Raw genomic sequence first — 20,835 nt, forward strand, 5'->3', positions numbered from 1 at the left:
ATAGTGCTCTTCTCCAAAAAGGCAACACTGCCTGCAGCTGATAATCCTGATGATGCTGCTTGTGCCTCTTTTCCAAACCATCCACATTCTCTGCATGCATTTAAATGTGTCTGGTGTTCTTTAGGACGTTAGTTTTTATTGAAGAAACTGTTGCTATCCATTCAATGGAGCTACTTCACTGGCAACAGTTAGTGGAGCTGGGCAATAAATGGTCAGCAACAGAACTCACCCCCCCACCCCCCAAACCCAGAAGCAACATGAGACTACTAATGTATAAATAGCCAATTTTTATCTTCTCAATCTTCTACAAATGCCTGGTACCCAAAAAGGGACCCTACTCTTCTCTGTACCTTGTAAACGTTCTCTTAAGGGAAGTGCAGGGTGACTAACTGAATTCTGAAATGAGATTTAGGAAGAATCTATTTCCAGCTCTGACACTCATCTATTTAGCAGAGCTGCATTTACACCTCACTTCCATTAGCCACTGCATCTATATGAAAGTAAATCATACAATGATTTTGAAATCCAGTGATAACAACCCACTGTAAAAAAAAATTATATATTCATTATATACAAAATATTGTCTTTATCAAAAATGAACACAGAACATGAGACAAAAAAACTTAAAGGGAAATGCTCCTTTTCTTTAAAGGTACTATTAGTCCAAGTTTAAGCATTTCCCTTGAGTTTAATTTCTGCTTGCTCTTTATCTAAGAAAACTTAGAAAAAGAAACGCTGAAGGATACTGTATATGCTGATATATGTGTGGATTCAAAGCATATACTTTAAATGACAAACATTTAAGATTGATAAACTAGAACTTTAACAGTAATAAAAGCTAGCATCATGGATGCCAATAAGCACATACTAAAAAAGCACTTTAAAGGCTTTGAATACTAGAAGGCCTTATAGAAAGCCACATGCAAAGGAAAGATGGTTATCTACTTTTGGCACCCCTTCAGAATGAAGAAAACAAAAAGTCTTCACTGTGTAGAACAACACTCTACTGAGCTTGGTCTCCTCATGACCTGGGGCTGTCACAAATTCCAGGATGCCTCTGCAGTGGCTGCTGTGAACTCTGTCTCTAGTTAGAGTACCAGATTACTGCCTAGTGAAGAGTTAAAACTCACATTTTGAGTAGCTGAAACTATATGAAAGACTTTGTTTTCTGTTGCCTATTTCCCTGAGAAGCTGGTGCCTGCCATCTAGTCTATTTAAAATCTACAGGCAGCAAGATATGCCTATGTCATAAACTGTAATTCCTGTGATGAAAAAGGAAAAGGAGTCAAGAGCAAACAAAAAAGAGAGACAGAGAAGCAGAGTTAATTTTTAAGTTCTCGGGTGTTGCTGGATTACAATGCCTTGTTCTAGTTATGTTACTACAATAAACATAGTGAGGGAATGGGGCAATTCTTGGAAGGATTACAGGGTTTGAATTTCAAACTCAACTAAAACAAATGGTAGATTCATAATCTGATTTGAAAAGCAGCTTCTCTTACAAGAGAAACTTTTAATACCAAAGGATTGCATATGTTAATCATCTACTAACTGTGGAGAAGACCCCGTAGTCATCTTACCTGACTCCTATGGGCATCTTAACCTTCTCCTGGACATCTTTAACCCTGTCACTGATCTGCTTAAACTTTGTCCATATTATAGAAATGAGAAGGCACAGCAGTATCTTCGGTGTGATACCATTAAATTACAAAGACTAAGAAGAAAGCTTTAAAAAGGAAAACAGATTTCAAAGTAGTAACAAATTAAACAAAAATCCACAACAATGTTCTTTAACTATTCTGATGTAATACTAAAAAAAGAAATCTAATATCAGATAGAGAAGCATATGATCGTTAATGTTCTATGAATTCGTACGCTAAACCAATAAGAGTTATGGCGACACTTAAAAAGAAATGCTACTAACATCTGCAGTAAGGTATTGGATCTCCTCTCTGACTTGCTCTTTGCTCACTTGTCTGCAGCTACAGCTTCTCTCTCCTGCCTAAAGCAACTATCAAAAGACCATCTGCTGCAGCTGATGCAGTAGGATGAACTCCTACCTGACCTAGACAGAGCTGAACTGCTGCACTACCAACAAGCCAGGGAAACTATCCCAGTGCAACTTAACTAGGCTTCTGCTGCCTCTGGTATGGAAAGGGAGGTTGGGGTCAAATGTGTCTCCTTGGGAGAGTACAAGAGCAACATTCTGCTGTATGGGCAATACTCCCCACCCGCACAGTCATTGCCAACTCTGCACCAAGCTGGGAGGATATCTCACAATTCACCAACAGGATGTGTAGGTGCATGAAGCTGTAGGCATCTTCAGGACTATTACTAAATGTTTATTCATCCTTCTAATTATATACTGTAAATTCCCACCAATACTAAGGATAAGAAATATTTTCAAATTATTTCAGTAATTCCACGCAAAAAAAAAACCACCGGCAAAAAGTAGTGTAATTTAAAAAACACTTCTAGATCATCTGCAGAACAAAGCAACACAGAGAAAGACCTAGTATCTCTCATCAAGTAATAACAAGAGCACTATTACTGAGAAGGAAAAATATCTGACAGATCTATTTGCTTCAATTCCAAAAAAACAGTTGAAATGAATCACTGAAATTACACACAGAGATGGGCATTTTCAAGATGACATCATGAATGGCCCAGCTCTGACCGTGCAATGCAATTTACTTTAAGGAAAGAGACAATTATCCAAACCTCTCTAAGCATTTGAAATATGAGTCAGCCAAGGATCCAAACTGGTCAAAGCACAGCAAAAGAGAAAAGTGGGAAGAACAGATTCTCCTGATTTGGCAAACACCTTTTTGGGAGCCAGATACTGATAAAAATTTCTCAGATAAGCAAGTCTGAACCAAAAAGGGCAAACCATCAAGACCTGAACAAGTAAGGTACCTTATGTGTTTATTTTTCTACTGTTGTTATATATTTTTTAAATTAAAACTTACTCCTTTGATTTATTTCAGTCTTCTGACATTGCAAGCCTTAGTGAAAAATTAACTCGTTAGAACACCTGTCACTATCTTGGTTATTATGAGATAAATTTCAGGATGCTACAAGTTGGGGGTGGACTTCTGTATTTTAGAGCATGGTCTGTTGGAAGAGCATGTTCAGAAAACTCCCAGATTTCACAATATTTACACCACTCCTTGTCATTCTGTTGGCTAATACAGTGGTCAGTCCCCAACATTCTTGCTCTTAATGGCCGTTCATATAGAAAACAATCTTCATAAAGATAGAAAAGAGGTAAGAAACAAGCTAAATAATACACTTTTTCTATATTACAGAACAAAGAGCAGCCCAGGTCTCATATTTTACATAAGTGAAAGACTTCCAGTAAATCTCTTGTTCAAGTCTCAGACAAATAGAAGATAAAGGAATTCCTGTCATCTGGTTTAAGCAGGAATTTGGTAATTCGAAATTGAACATGCCCATAACCTTGGCAGTTAAAGAAGATGCTTCTAGTCAGCAAAGTGCATGCAAACACTTACATTGTAGATAACATGGAGTCCCACAAAAAGTGACACCTTTTTTCTATAGCAAAACTGCTAAAGAACACAAATTTGGAGCAGTCAACTTCACATAAAATTTTAAGCATTGCTAAATTCACCCAGAGTTTCACTGGGACAGGCTACAGAAGCTAAAAGGACCCTGTCTGGTGTATTATCAAAGTTAGAGGCTGAATGCACATCAGCAAAAGTGATTGGCAGAAACAGAGTTTCTAGGGGGAAGAATCTGCTTGACAGGCAGAGTGAAACTAGGAAGAGATCTTTTTGCCATCTGTTCCTTATACTCAAAGAAAAAGACTGCAACATATTTCTTCCCTTCCCCAAAAAGCAGGACTGCAATAAAGGAGTAGGTGACAGACCAATATTCAGGCTAATGGGGACAACCAACCAAGGCACTAAATTCTCCTTAACTGCTTATGCCAAAAGGACTTAAGAAGCAATGCAAAAATCTAGAGAAGTAACAACTTCATTAAATACAAACTAAAGTGACAATAGCAAAATGCACTCATTCTGCACACAGAAGCTTTAGAAAATGGCAGAAAACAGAAATATTAACAGAATAATTCTAATTCTACAATTTCTGTGGAATATAAGCACCTGTTAACTCACTTCACTCATTGAAGAGCTCAAAATTCTCAGAGTATTTACTAGTACGTGATTAGAAAGGAAACTATTATGCAGTTATGAGACCAACTAATCTTCTGAATAGAATATTCACTTTTCTTGGTAAAGAAAAACAAAAATACCTTTTGTTCATTCAGCAGGTCTGTAATGGTTTGTGACATTTCATCCAAACTCTGTGCTGCCTTTACCAGGTTATGTAGAGCACGTACATGCTGGTGAAGAGGTTCAAAGTCACAAAGTATGGGAACCCTTAAAAACAGTATAGGATTAAAATATATTAAATTATGTATTATGTGCACATTCCAACAAAGACTAAGCCTCCTTTTGTATAAGGCTTGTACTTTCTTCATTTCATCTATTTTACATGGAAAGTCCACTAAGACTACCTGGTTTTTGTCTTTTAAATTAAGAACTTGAAAGCTTTTAAGGAGTAGAAAATGATAAACACAATGATGGGGAAGTAATATGTCAGTACTTCCTCCTGAGGAAAACATTTACCAGTAGTACGTAGAGTTACAATAACAGTAACAGAAGAGAACTGATAGTGATTAGATCTGTAACTGAAGCACTTATGTTTGCAAATGACTCTATTCTTCTTTTCAGCTGGATTCTCTCCAATCCAGCTCTTCCTTTGAACTAGCTATTAATTCTCTAATATTTTATTTTAATGACAGGTAATTTAAATTAAAAGACTGATTAATGTGTCATGATCACATTGCAAGTGTTGCAAGATAAGCTTTCAATTGCAAGTTTTCTAAACCTCTGGAAAAGCAACATTTATTTGATTTTTCTTGAGAGTCCGTATACCCAGAATTTTTAATTTGTTCAAGAATAGCTCCACTGAAATTGTGAAGCAGGAGTTCATTTAGACTAACAATATAAGAAAAGCAGATTACACAATACATTGGTCTTGCATTCTCTATTCAATGTATAGGGGAAGTGGTACCTAGTGTATTTTTGTAGAATTAAGATTTCAATAGTTACTCAAACATATAATTTCAGAAGACTGAAGCATTTTAAGTAAATAGAAGCATCATTATACAGCTCAGGGGTTCCGAAAAGGACTGCATGCTGGATCTCAGCTTGCCTGTTGCTTGATCTTTAGATGTTAAATGAAAATACCAAAGACAGTACTGCTCTAAGGTTTCTTCTGAAGCTCAGTGTCTACCAAGGTGTGTTATAGCTTTGCCCACTCAAGTTGCAAGTCCACCACTATCATCAATATTTCCACCACATGTAATCCTGAGCACAGAAACCAGGATGAACATGACATAATCCCACCTCTATAGCCATCAAGTGGAAAGCTATGTCACTACAATTCAGACCAACTGGAAGTTTAGTTAGTGATTGGTTTTCTGACAATAGGAAGGCAAAATTCTTCTTGAACTCAGTCCAAACTTCCCAGGAAGGTTGTAAAATTCTCACAAACCCAAAAATCAGGCAACCATCAGCAATATGACACTATAGTTTGACCTTTTTTTTCCCTGCAGAATCACTGACGAGCAAGCCTAAGAGCATAACAAGAGAAATTAAAAGTGTACATCAACTGTATCATGATCTAGGGCAAATCCACTGTCAAGCAGACTAAGCTCACTATACTTACTGTTAATTCCAGCAGCAATACCATAAGGATGGCCAGGAATTCTGAATCAAAAAGAATGCCAGTACAAAAAAAAGGTGAAAAAAGCCACAGCAAATTCAGCTCCTGCACTGTGCACCATGAACAAGTTTCAGGCTGATATTGTTGGTGAACCTGACAGATGACAGCGGAGCATCCTCCTTTTGGATTCACCTTATTATGCTTTGTGGGACTGTGGCCTTGGGGCTATAAAAAAATGGAATCTCAGCAAACCTCTAACTGCAGATCAAGTCTAGGAGAAGGATGACGGACACATGTAGCATCTGACTGTGGTCATACTGACAGCCAGGTCTCCTCCTAGCGAGAACCTTACATAGAACTTGCTACTGCCTATTTCTTGCCCATTATCTTGGCTGGCATTTCTCTATCTTATTACTACAGGTTTAAGACATATGAGTTTGAAAGCTCACTCTAACAGTCAGCTTTTCCAGAAAGACATCCCCAAGTTCTAGACAAGAAACTAATCCTGTCAAGTTGCCTCTGAGACAAAACAGTAGCTTTACTGTCTACATCTGCGCCTCATTGTTGGGAGATAAGAAACATGGAAATAGAGCTTCTGCTCAAAATGATGGATTACCATAGACAGTAGAGCCACTTAGAAAACATACTTTTTTAGTAAAATCAGTCTGTCAGAGAAAAAGCAGTAATTGAATACAGGAGATCTCTAAAATCTCATGCTGGGCTAAAGAAATTTATTTCCTCCAGAATACCACTTGAAGAGCAAGTGAAAAAAAAATTAATTTAATTCTGATCTGACACAACATAAAGTTATGAGTCTATTTCAGTTTAAAACTGACAAATTTTTTTTGTTCTTTAGCTATGAGGCAGCTCAGAGGAATGTTCAACATTCTTTACATCTCAGTGCAGAATACATGTGTTCAAATTAACCAAGCTTGAGTACATGAAGCATATAGATAATATGTATCTGCATTAAGTCAGTGAAAACCATTGCTTAAGAATGGTATCAGTTCAAAAAAATATCCTTGTCTATTCCTTAGAGAAAATGAACTTTGGGGGGTGGGGGATTGCAGAGCTGAAGGGGGTAGGACCGGGGCAAGGTATTTCCATAACATACAAAGTTTAAAGAGGTGCTTTACCTGAGTAGCGGCTGTACTTCTGAAGGACAAAAAGACTGCAAAAACTGCAAGTCGCTTAATGAGATATCTGGAAGCTCACTGTCAAATCTGCGAGGTTTCCGTGTCTGTGTTAAGAAGAAATTAATTTAGACATTGTTAGTAATGTAAACAATATCAAGATAGCTAAGGAAGGATCAAAAGGAGTTTAATTAATAACAGAAAAGTCGGTGTTAAACTGATATCTCTCTCAAAAGATTTCTTTTTTTTTTTCTTTCTTTTTTTTTTTTTTTTTAAAGGAAACATGTCTGGCCTCACCCCCTAAAAAAATCATTTACATTTATAGTCACTAACTCTATCCATAGTGCCTCGAGCAGTAGAATAGAGTATTTCAGTTGGAAGGGGCCTACAACGACCATTTAAGTCCAACTTTCTCCTTATTACCAAGCTTCATAAACATTAAGGATGTGTTTAAAAAGTTAAGGGATAAGAGATGGCACTGAAGCTTTATTTATTGTGCTGCTAAACATACAGTCAAGTATTAATTCAGTTCAGTATTTGAAACACTGAAATGAGTAGCATTCTTATTTTCCAAGTATTCTTTAAAAAAGATAAAGCTGCAAAGGAGAAGCTGCAAAGGTTAAACAATGCAAAGTAAGATGGCCACATTAGAATTAGGGAGAGTTATCTTACTGGAATTAATCAAGCTGTATGAAATCAAAGTTAACAGACAATGCTTGATTACAACTATACTTTTTCACTCCTTCATGTTATCAGCCAATAAAGAAACAAAAATGCTTTTCCACTCACCCAGTGTTTATAGAAAAACATGAAAACCTTTTACTTGCTTTTACCATCTTATTAATTTTATGGCTTTATTAATCAGAAGAGAGGATTAAATGATCAATTTATCCCTCTTGGCTTCTTTTTTCTGATCATAAACAGAAATTTTTTGTTCAATACCACAGACTCCTTGCTGTAAAGGAGCATCGAGTTGATATTCCCTCTCCCACCACACTGCAAGTTACGAACCAATGTTAATACAGGTCACTTGAAATAAAAAAGAACACTAGGCTCCCAGCTTTTTCATCTGTGTTGGAGCAATGTGACAGGCATATAGCTTGAATCAATTAAGCTTAGGTTTTTAATTTATGAAAGTACTGTTTACAAAAGTGAAATAAAACCCCAAAATATACTGAGTACATACACAAAAGGATGGAGGCCAGGAGTCAAGTCCTCTAAACAAACGATTCCTTAGAAAAGACTTCCCTGGGCAAAGAAAAAATGGTTATTTAAAAGAAAGAAATGCAACATACAAACAATGCCTCAAGAGAAAACAATTAAGTTACTGCAGTTTAACGGCTGAACTACATTTGAAAGAATTACTAACTATGCCATTTCTTGACAACATAAAAATTGCAAGTTACTGCAGAACTTCATGCAAAACCCACCATCCCAGTAGAACTTCTCACTTCATTGAAGCCACTTTTTGCTTGCTGTTCACCCCTGCAAAAGCCTCAACACCTTTCTCAAATTTTCATTGTAACCTTGCTAATCTCCTTTCCAAAATTTTGATAACCTTTTTCTTAATTTGCTTATTTTAGCAGTTCATTCAGAACATCAGTTGCAGACTTTGCAGAAAAAAGAAAAAATAATCAGATTTCTTTTACCAGCAACTTCATTTTTAAGTTTTTTTAAGCTTCTGGTCAAGATCTTTGGACTTTGTTCTTCGTTCTTGTTTTTTTCTGAAGTATTACAGGGGAAGTCGTAGCAATACCCAAATATTCAGTAATGGTTTTAAAAGTGTTATTTAAAAGAACAGTAAGCTCAGAGCACATTCAAACAGAAACTGCATTCAAATGTAATAATTAGAAATCTTATCTTTTAAAAGCATTAAACTAATTAGAACTTTCACAGTATTTTGGATAACCTACATGAAACAGTTCATTAATTTGATTAATAGAAAAATGAAGAGAAAAATATTTTGTTTGTAATAGGACCAACTGGCATACTGTATGCATTTCCTATACAAGTAAAAAAAATAATTATACAGGTATTTAAACTACAACATAATGAAAGTATTTTAAATACAAAGACAGAAGTCATACTCAACTACAATTCTGATTTCACAGAAGAGAAAGTACTTACTGAATAGTTTACCAAAAGATTCCCTTTTTGCCTTTTCAGCTTCATATAGGTGTTTCCCATCTTTTATTAAAGCACCCGCCCACTGTGGAAGGGAAAATAAGTAGTTAGTTTTTAATTTATACACTGACACAAAGGTTTGGTCTCAAAGTTTTACTTACCTCCCTGTAGTGTTTTATGAACATTTTTCTCCTCACAACCTCAACAACAGCTAGACAGTACATTTGAGGAACAGTACTGAGAGCCTCTACGACCTTGACCCTTTCTAGGAGCTCTGTTACAAGACGAAGCAATGCTTGTAGTTTCTCTCCATCTTGGTCAGCATGAAGCATTACAAAGCAACACCACCTACAAAAGTAGGTTACACTTTAAGAAGATAACAACTTAGTCATCTTTTCTGCATTTAAATTTCACTAAGAGTAGCAACGTCTGGATGAACTGAACAACATCATTTTACATGGGATAACAACAGGCTATCTGGAAGTACCAAGCAATTCAGAATTCAGTAGTTGCCTTGCAGTTCCCTGTTAATTTCTCACAGTAAGATATCTACATCAGTGCTCAAAAAATTAACACCACCGTTTGAGTTAAGGTATTGTTTTTGACAAGTAATGCTCTTAGCATACATAACCTTAGCAGAAACGATAATGTAACTTTCTCCAGAAGAATTAAAAAAAGCTGGTACATCCAGACGAAAGAAGAGACTACTTTTTGTTTACAAAACGGAAAAATACTTATTGAAAAGCATTACTAAGAAATATTAAGGGTAGGAATACAGTCAAACAAATGAGATCAAAACACCGTTTGGGAAGTTCACACCAGCTACTCATGCACTACACATAACAGGCCAGTAACATACAAATTCTCACACCTTGTAACCTCATCCTCTGTTATCTTATTGATACAATCAATACATTAATTTCAAGCTTTCAAGCACAACCACCAACATAACTAAATGACAGGACAACTACTGAAAAGGTGATCAACTGGTGTATTTGTGGGGAAAGATTACAGCAACTTTGCCACCAGAGAAGGCATAGGGTGGAGGTATATCCCACAAGTAACAAAAAATAAAAATTGCTTTATTGACAGACGTGGAGTAAAAATGAAACAACAAAATACAAACAAGTCAACATTAAGCAACTAGGAACATATACTAACAGAGAAATTACAAGACATGCACTGTTGACCTTCTCATAGTAATGAGTAGTAAGAAATAAAAAGAGGGCATTATACAAAGCCAACAAGTGGCCAGTTCAAAACACAAAGGGAAATACATTTTCCACACAGCATATAGTCAAGTTGCAGAACTTGCAAAAAAATAGGAGTTTGTGGATTCAAAAAGAGTTGGACTAGTTCATGGAAAAAAATTCCATCAGCAATTAAAAACAGTAGAGCTACTTCTAGATCAGATAAACTTACTTATATGTAAATATTCTTAGAGAAGAATATTCTTATGTTCTTTCCTCATTAGTAGATTCCCATTATGGTAATTTGCTACTACCTGCTACTGAAGACAAGCTAGAGCAACCTTTGGTTTGACCCAAAATATAGTGGTGGGTTTTGCATGTTTGTTTTGATTTAGTTTTTTTGGGGGGTGGGTTGTTTTTTTGTTGGGTTTTGGGTGTTTTGGGTTTTGGGGTTTTTTACATCTATGATTTATTCTCTTCAGAGCTGTCCTCTATGCATTCACTCTCCACATTTCGCTAGCTTATGCCTTACAAAGGGATGCAAGTCTTTTCCTCTAATAACTCATGAATTAATTGTATACTAGACAAATAGTTTAACATATAGGAAATTAAAGTGATATTTATAGCAACCTAGGTTCTATGTACTATCCTTAAATTCCTGCTACAGTGAAAAATGGTGCAAAAAAGTCATCTTTTCATTGGGCTAATAGCAGATGCATAGGCAACAAAGACAAATTCACATTTCAATTTACCTAGCAGTAATTTATTTCACAAACACAACAGGATCTTTGTTGCTAGTGCACTGCTGATTCTGCCGTACATCTTCCTACACCTTGTACCTGCCTCATCTATACAACCTGCAATCTCTTCAAGAAAAAAACAACAAAAAAATCTACTTGATGGATATCCAGCATGCAAGTCTAACAGGGTCACAACGTTGCCTAATCATTAGCTGCTAGCATAAACAAAGTTTTTTCCTCCAAAAATTATTACTCTGTATACTCTTCCTGTATATCTGACATGAAAAATTATCTAAAGCTTAATTAAGTGTAGTAGTGTGAAAAACTATATCCCATTGAGCAATATAGACTACTTACTGCCTTCCATGTCATACAGTAATGAGGCTTACATGAAAAATTGCTATTTTTACTGGCTGTGACTAGATATAATTATTTTCCATTAAATACATGTAAACCAAACTACCAGCATGTTTTCCTGCTTTGATGTGATCACAAGCCACTGAAGAGCATTTCACTTATGATTATAATCCTTTGAAAACATCAAAATAATTGCCAGTCAAATTTTAAATAAGATACTGACAGCTTCTGAGGTTGATGAGAGAAGAGGGGATTGTAGGTTCTTGGATACTGTTTTATTAATATGAAAACCACTTACACTCTAAGAAAAGTTCCTCTTAAAAGAGTATTTTGTATCTCACTTACAAATAACTTCATATACAAACTGAAGTGATGCAAGTTTTATTTTCTCTCCCATTAAGAAAAACACTAAGCATTGCTGAAGATTTTCTTAAGACACCCCATTCTTTAAACAGTCTTGATGCACATGCAAGCAATATAAAGTTCAGAAGTTGTAACTTACTTCAGTCTGACTTGTAGATTATTTGCAAGCTCCTGTTTGGCAGTGGTACATTTCTGTTTAATATCTAACAGTTTTCTATGATTAGTTAACATAATCATCAGCTGATTTGCATGACTCAAACACAAATCAGGCAGCACAGAAGGATCTTTCAAGTTCTCAGCTCTTTTCTGATTAGCCAAAAATCCCTGGAGGAAAAGAGACACATTTGTTACACGAGCTTTGTGACAATCAAAAAGCATGGAAGTGATCCATCTTCTCCGTAAGAATGCAAGCATTTTAATAAATTTACTGTAACCATTGAGGAGTATAACAGAATGCTACACAGAGAAGTCAAGTGTCAAAGTTGCTTTCTTCTCATTCTATAATCCAGTCCAAATAAATCTTATCTGACCTTTCCCTCCCAAACAGTTACAAACACAACCCTACAAGAACTTTACACAACTAACCAACACCACTGAAAGATCACAAAAGTTAATGCAGCAGAAAAGTAGCTATTAGGATGGAGGGGAATCAACCATCATTCCAATTTGTGCAAACCACCAGCTTGTTAACTTATGGCACATGCAAGACTTAACATCAACTTAGAGGACATTCAGTACTACTGTGGGCTAAAGAATATATTTTTTGCATAAAGAAATTCATACATGAAACTAATTCTTCTTGAAAGCAAAGATCGCAGCTAGACATCTTATTTCCACGTAGGAGTTGGGCATGGCAAAGAATTATCTGTTGTGGATGGTAACAGGCAACCCCTAAAAGGGTGGTGGGCAAAACAGGGAAGATGGACTGCCTTAGATTGTTGATTACAGGAGGTAAAATATGTACACATACACAGAAAAGACAGGGAGGACAGGGGACTGCTGGCATAACAACTACTGTGCCAGGCCTCTGTCTCCTCCACATTCAACAGGTGAGATAAAATACAGCTGGGAACAGTGTGGTTCTTTAGGCAAGAAAATACCACTCAACACCACCAATTTTAGCTTTGATTTTGTCCACATTCATATCATGCCTGACATGATCACCACAGTGGTCACTCTCTAGTTCTACAAACTTGTTTATTGAGCCTTTGTTTTCTTAATAAAGAATTCAAAACCAGACATTAGTTTTAAGTGTTTCTGAAGCTGATGAGAACAGTAAACCATAGAGAGTTATACAAAACTGCTGAAAAATAAAACCAGTCACTACTGATTTGATATTGAATGTAAACCAATCTTGTCATAAGATGCCATAAAACACATTTGCAAAGCCTGCAATAAATATTTATATCCTAGTAAGAACAGCACAGAAATCAAAGTATCAAACAATATATTAAGTGTAATGAAAAGAGCAGGAAAATGATGTACACTGAAGATGGAAGAGAATACTGAAGAGTCAACCATTTACTGAACTCCGCAACTTACGTACTGAATGAGCGATGACACTCTGGGAAACAAAAGCAAGTTGCAAGCTTTTTAACTGTACGTATTACCTGAGCCAAGTGAATGGAAACCAGAAAAGGTGTGAAGAACTGTTATTGAGATGAAGAAGAGGACAGCCCCATCAAAAGAACTTGGGTTGTTTAGTCAAGGAAGAAAAAGACATTGAAGAAACCTACTGTGAAAATCGTTAGGGAATTGCCAAGGGAATTGCCAAGCACCAAAATGAAAGGCAATATGGGCATGAGAGCATATAGATTTAAACTAGCCAAGAATACTTTCAGATCTGAGATTAAGGGATGTTTATAAACATTAGGACAATCAGATTCTATACAACTTTGCAACAGGAATAGAGAAGTCAAGAAAATAATTGCTTTTAAATAGCACCTCAGTAAGCTTTTTAAACTAATAACATGGCATGGAGTCTGAAGTTACACCAAACTGGATGCAGTGAGCTAGAAAATCCCTTTCAGCTTTACTCTGTTCCAAAAGACTATTAATTTGAGCATCTTCTGCCACTTCTGTATCCATGGACCCATCTTTAAAATAAAATTTAAACTAAAGTTACCCTAGTATGCAAATCAGAAAGAAAAATTTCAGCATACTAGAAAAAGGTCAGTTAAGAAAAAACTGCAGTAAACTGAGGGGAAAAAAAAAAAAGAGAAGGGGAACCCCAATAAAGAGAAATCCAAGTTCTAAATCATCAATTGTTCTCAAAAGCTCTTGCCTTTATAGCCCTGATCAGATGACAGGATTCATGACATAAGCACCGCAGTCAAACTAAGGGTCCTGAAAAACAGGCATGATAATGCCTTTAGGGATTTTTCCCAACAATATTTCCAAGTCAAAGAAGAAGCGATAAAGAATATATAAACATTTTAGATTGAAGTTCAAACAATCAACAGGGAATGCAGTCAGTGATACAATAAGCAGCTGAGAAGACCCTGAATCACTATAAACCTTTACATCTAAGGTTTTCTTTGATGTAATAAGAAGCAGGAGGAAAATAAAAGTACAGAATGAGTGACAAAGTACTTTTCCCAATAACTTCAAGTGAAAGAGAACAAGGTCAGAATGAAGAAGGCCACCTGCCAACCAGGTTTTTTTACTATGTTTAACAGAGCTAATAGAAGAGGTTCTATGAACCTAATTGATGGAAATGCATTTGCATATAACAAGATGTTTTGAAAAGCTACACTACTAATAGGATGTCGTAGTTTAACCCCAACCAGCAACTAAGCACCACATAGCTGCTCACTCGGGGGAAAAAAAAAAGTAAAACTCGTGGGTTGATATAAGAACAATTTAATAGGACAGAACAGAAAAAATAGTAATGATAATAATAATAATGATAATAATAACAATGAAAGAATTGGAATATATAAAACAAGTGATGCACAACGCAATTGCTCCACCACTCACCAACTGATGCCCAGTTCGCTCCCGACCGGTGATCCACCCCAACAACTCCCTCCAGTTTATATACTAGACATGACATCCCATGGCATGGAATGCCCCTTTGGCCACTTTGGGTCAGCTGTCCTGGCTGTGTCCCCTCCCAACTTCTTATGCCCCTCCAGCCTTCTTGCTGGCTGGGCATGAGAAGCTGAAAAATCCTTGACTTAGTAAAAACACTACTTATTGACAACTGAAAACATCAGTGTGCTATCAACATTCTTCTCATACTGAATCCAAGACATAACACTATACCAGCTACTAGAACGAAAATTAACTCTACCCCAGCTAAAACCAGGGCATAGAGAAATTAAAAAAAAGTAAAATCAAACACAAGAATATATTGTAAAGGATAAGCTATTGGGCAGGATCACACTGAAAGATTAGAGAGGCTCCAAATTTTCTAGAGGCATACTCTTATTACATAATGCCACCTACTGACCACAATTCTATATGCTCATGTTACAAATCACAGCTTCCAGACAGAAAAATAGGTTTTTTTAATTTAACAAAGCAGCTTTCCATATTAAACGTCAGGGACTAGAGATCAACTACAGAACTTGGGATGTAAATTTAAACTGTTTAATGGTAGTTAATTGAAAAGGCTGACTGGAAGCAAAAGAAATCTTAAATCAGGAACAAGCAAATTCACTAAGCCATGAGGCCGCCTAACAGCAGATGACTTTGTTCCATAGGATAAGTTTGGTTTGAATTTTAGTAATGAAACTGAGGTTGGAGTAGGAAGTAAACTCAAATTCTGGATAGAACATCAGCTTTTTCTGGCCTGAGGAAAATAAGCCTACAGCTTCCAGTACAAAAACTGCCAATGGGATTACCATTGAGATGTTCCTTATTCTTGTTCTATAAAGTACCTCCACTTTATGAACAGAAACAGTTCATTGCTGGAAGGCGTGATGTAAAGGAAAATTGTATGAGGTTTTTTTCAGATAACACCAAATATTAACAGTTACCATACAAATTTTGTGCTTTTAAAGGCAGTGCTCACAAGTCCTCATCTATATTTTTAAATATAATTAAACCCTTGTACCTTGCCATTCTTCTTAGATATCTATGTAGGCTATCATTTGAATGAGTCACATGATAACAGCTCTAATATCTTACAAGCATCTAATTTTTTCCAAACACTATCCAAACAACTGTTAAAACTGGTATGAAAATAATTCCTAAGACTCAATTATAAAAATCAAGGAATAAAAGCATCTGGTAGTACACTTAATTACTTGTTTAACCATAAACATTTAATTAACTGAAGCTGAAAAACCAACAACAAAAAACTAAACACTATCACATTCTATCTGACAGTTCTTAAAAAACTCTATATCATAAGTAAAGGAATAGACAATTTATAAAAAGAAAAGATGATGATGAAGATTTGAAAGTTAAAGTCTGACAAGCCTTCAAAAGGTACAAATTCTAAATTTACAGTAGCATTTAAACAGGGCAACAAGATATCTTTCCAACTGACTTCTAGGCATCTCACTCAAAAGTGGAATTGGTAAACTTGAGGTAGGCTCTTCATGCAAATGAAGAGGGAAAACACAAGTAAAACCACCACTCATTGCACTGGGCAACCAAGCGTAGGGATGGAAGAGCAGCTTTTCCATCATGCTAAATTCCCTTGGATTTAGCACTGGCCTACAATATAAACACTGCAAGACTGAGATTAAGTGCAAACTTACTTCTAAAACTTACTCATTGAAATTATCTGAAGACAGGCTCCACTTTTAAACAATGCTGCCAGAAGTACTGGTAGCACCCACCTTTATATACCAGCCAGAAGATGCAGTGGGAAGCCTGGGCCCTACCTGACTGTCAGCCCAGTTCTCGGCTCCTCAAAACGGGCCTCTAACCACCCCAAGACGGGGAGGCAACATTGTTCACTTACTTCTACTAATAATATACAAATGTGCAAGCAGAAATAAGAAACTCATGTCCTTCTTCACGGTCCCAGCTCTGATGTAATGGTGAAAATCTGAACATCAGATTATGACCGCATAGAGATTTCAACATACTTTCAGTTGCAAACAAGGCATTAAAGGACAATCTTAGGTATAAAGGACAATCTTAGGTATAAAGTTAACTAAAGCCCTTCACAGAAACTGTATTTAATAAAGAAGCTTTGATATGGCACTGTAATGTTTAAAAAACCCAACAAACAAAAAACACAGAAGCTATATATATTACATTTAAAATGGTCTTTAATCAAATTTCTTATCACTTCAAATGACAGTCTCACGCAGACACACTAGTCTGTCTCCTCACTACGAGCTTGGTGATCAACCATTAAGCACATTACCTATTCCCTGATCCTTTATCATTGAGTGACAAGTTACCAAGGACTCAGTACTTCCCTTCAAATTAAATTTAGCCACTTGTCTCTTATTCCATATCTCCAGCTGAAGTTCTGATTTTCTAACAGTTTTACTATTTATAGAAAATATTTATAGAAACAAAAAATTCCTCCACAACTCAAACCTGAAGGTCCCCAATTTTTCTAACTCCTGAAGTATATAATGCAGCAGGGTCATAACTCCCCTTTTCAGCTCAGAAAATAAAACAACATGCCCCCTCAGAACAAGAAAAGCTAACTACATGGAGTGGCACATGAGCTAAATAACCTTACCAAGAGAAAGGATAAAAGGACAGTGGAGCAGCTCGCCAACCGTCTAGTTGTATTTGTTTGACTCTGGATCTAGTCAAACATCAGAAGACGACAACATATTAAGAACAAAACAATTAATTAGTTGGTGTGACAGGAAGTGTTCAGGACATGCCACCTGGGCATGATGCCAACTTCATGTACCATTTTCCCTTTCCATTATTGAGGTTTTTTCCACTTCTGTCTTCCATTTAATGAGACTGGATGAACTAGCAAAGATGAATCAATTCACAGCATACTGGTCTCCAGCATATGAGCAACTGCAAACTACAGGCTGTCTTTGATGGTCTACCATTGGCAAAAAGTTGTCTGCTCTTACGTGTAGCTGTAAACCAGGTAGAATTCAGACAGATTTGACAAAGGTATGTACAGGCAAATACTAAGATAATATTTAAGCCAGATGTTTTCTTTTCCTTATGCTAAGAATACTTATTAAACACATCTATTTTTAAATAAGGTTTAAAATAAATATCTACAAAGCTTATAGACATCTTCATCAGATCCTATTTTAATTAGCAGCTTTCTACATTAATGTGCAAAATATTACACTAATACAGCACGACCTGTTCGTAAACCATTCACTAGATTTAACAAGATACACCTTTACACAACAAGACATACCTTAAAAGGTATTTTCAAAGCTGTTAAATTTTACCATTACCAAATTTTCTAATTCTTACTCATCCAGGAAAAAAAATAACTTTTAAAAAGAAAATAAACTAGACGAATTCTATTTCAGGAACAATACCATATACTGACATACCTCAGAAGCCAGCAATTTTACACTGGTGCTTTTACGAGAATGCTGATTGGCTGAATTGGAATTAAAAATATTTTTCCAAATTATAACCAAGAGAATGTTGACAGAAATACTTTTGCTATAAATGTATACAGCTTAATATGCAGTTGACAAAGTTGCAGTGAACTACAGCTCTGCATGTTCCTAGTGCATGAAAGTCTAGGATATTTTAAGTAAGGCTTTTATTTTGTAGAGTGACTTTTTCTCCAATATAGGTAAAGGGACATTAATATAAGCCCTATATTTAAGTTCCAGTGCTGTCCACCACCCACTGTTGCATTTTTAACTAGTCTGATATTTTAAAAAAGTATTTAAATGAATGTGGTTGTTGGAGTTACGAGCTGAAAACATGTCCACAAGATAATAAAAAACTAATATTTAAGTGTCAAATTTTTAGAATATAGCACCTTTTTGAGCATCTCCAGTGTGGTATACTGAAAACTATCTTGCATTAAGACCTGGAATTGTTTCACTGTAATCTTTAACAGCAGGCACATACGAAAAATCTATCATCTTCCAATGTTGCACACACAAATGTGTATTACCTGAGCAAGTTCTTTCTGTTCATTCACCAGTCTGCTGCAGCTTGCTATCATCTGGTCCAATGCATACAGCCTATCCTCAAGGCCTTTAATAGCCTTCATGTTCTGATTATCTAGCTTGGCGATAGTTTGGCGACATTCTGCCAGAAAGGGTTGGATGATCCTTGGATCAAGCTAAAAAAAAAAAATAAAAAAAATTATTAGCAGTAAGGTGATGTGAGCTACCTAAAGGAGTTCTTATAACCTTAATACTTTTTTTTGTTTTTTAATAAAATCTAATGCGTGTGTACATCTGTCATCTGCTTCAGAAAGTTAATGAGTCTGTGGATTTTATATCACAGCATGAATTTCTCTGAAGTATTCCAACCAGGCCATCATAGAAATCAGGGTCCTTACAAGGGGAAGGGACATCAGTTGAGGATACAAGGCAGGGTGCAGGGGGAAGAGGCAGCTTAAAGCTAATGGACACAGTCTACCCTGAAAGAGAGTCCACACAGCTACAATCAAAACAAGTGATGAATGTGACTCAGTGGAAAGCGCAGTAGGGAGGGCAATGGGAAAAAGCTGCAAAACCCATTAGCCTTTTCACACTAAATGAATGTTTTAATTGATTCCTTAGACAAGCAGATCAGTTGTAAGTAACCGGAAAACAAGTAAATAATACATTTGTAATACTTCTTGCTAATCTTTGTCCTAATAAAAACACATTTTTTAAATTGTTTAATCATATTTCTTCACAGGCCATTATCCACAAAAAAAGTGTTTGAAACAAAGAGGTTAACAATGTTCACAGATATTAAGGGTGGCTCTTCAGAGTAGTGAAATTAGTGAGAGTCTTTATTTCCTTAGTTCTAAAAACTACATAGGTAATTGTAATAGCTTATGCAGAACTGAGTTTAGTCTAAACCTGGAATACATTAGTTAGGAACATAGTAAGCGTCGTGAGGTGTTAGCAGAATATGAACAAGCTTGCCCAAATTTATCCAAAATGGTTACAGTATGCCATCTACTACATGAGAATCTAATGAAAAGGACACTATCCTATGAGATCATACTAGTTGTCACAGCACTGGCTTCATTCGTCAACATGCAGGGTTTATGTCACTTACAGAGCACACAAATTAACCCTCAAAAATTGCAATTATAATGCAAAAATGCAATTATATGACACAATATTAACATAAATAAAAGTACTATTTTCCCCTTAATTTATTATTGAACTGTATAAGAACTTTGACACTCAGCTACTTTTTCATTCTGGAAACACCCTTCTGGGGTATAGAGAGAAGAATCTGAAGAGGAAAAGCATTACAAATTAAGGAGCAACTACAAAGAATAGGTCTTTCATTCTCTTCAAACAAACAAAAAAAACCAAACCAACCAAAAGACCACAAAGGGAAGTATGAAAAACTGGTAATTATCCCAGATTTTTTCAGACTAAATGTTATTAATGTGACAAAATAGGTCAAAGTTCTCTGAAAACAGCAAAGGCTAATTTTTTTGTATGTTATAAATGGTCTTATGAATCTTGGTCTTTCTCAAGTGAGTTGTCCATCTTCAAGAACCAGTAATAAAAATAGTCTGTGGGATTAAACCGGATTGGTTTTATAGGATCATCTTCATTGCCATCCTATTCAGGATTACTTGCCTGTGGCATTCTGATTTACTCCACTGCAAAACCCAGAACAGTTTCCTAACAGACAAAATACTAAAGAACAATATGGTGGGTATTTTATTTTTACCTTCATAAACTAGTTGTGTTTTATCTCTTTTTACCAAGATGTCTATTCCTCTCATTCCACCCTGTAATTTATTTCTTCCATCCATTCTGTTTAACCCCTCTTTGACCTAATTGGATCTGTAGCACTCAGCTCTACTTTCACTGGTAGATAATATTGCTCTCCTGACCTTTAAAAGCCTCTTCCTTTTCTAGCCTTTTATTTAAGTGGCTACGACAGCACTTAACAGAAATATCTGGTTAGCTCCTACTTACCCACTGCTTTTACTATAACCTAGGTTTCTGCAGTTAGAAGCATCGTTTTTTAGAAACACCTACAGGCTAGAAGAACCAGATACCTAGCAGCTCTCTGTGCAACACACCAGTTCTGCCAAGCCTACCAGTACCAAAAATATAAAGCTCATAC

The 20,835-nt window shown here is 36.0% G+C and overlaps 1 protein-coding gene across 6 annotated transcripts in view; it reads right to left on the reverse strand.

Moving 5' to 3' along the window:
- RB1CC1 (RB1 inducible coiled-coil 1) overlaps positions 1-20,835 on the reverse strand; it is an 81,586-nt gene that overhangs the window by 26,561 nt on the left and 34,190 nt on the right. For all 6 annotated transcript variants that reach the window (XM_049818638.1, XM_049818628.1, XM_049818648.1 and 3 more), the window contains 7 exons: positions 18,695-18,865; positions 11,798-11,982; positions 9,170-9,356; positions 9,012-9,093; positions 8,071-8,132; positions 6,888-6,991; positions 4,274-4,400 (listed from right to left, as the gene is read on the reverse strand). In XM_049818638.1, the coding sequence (XP_049674595.1) occupies positions 4,274-4,400; positions 6,888-6,991; positions 8,071-8,132; positions 9,012-9,093; positions 9,170-9,356; positions 11,798-11,982; positions 18,695-18,865 (918 nt within the window). The remainder of the gene's footprint in view (positions 1-4,273; positions 4,401-6,887; positions 6,992-8,070; positions 8,133-9,011; positions 9,094-9,169; positions 9,357-11,797; positions 11,983-18,694; positions 18,866-20,835) is intronic.

The sequence above is a fragment of the Accipiter gentilis genome, chromosome 2, assembly GCF_929443795.1.
Source record: "Accipiter gentilis chromosome 2, bAccGen1.1, whole genome shotgun sequence".
Taxonomy (NCBI): domain Eukaryota; kingdom Metazoa; phylum Chordata; class Aves; order Accipitriformes; family Accipitridae; genus Astur; species Astur gentilis.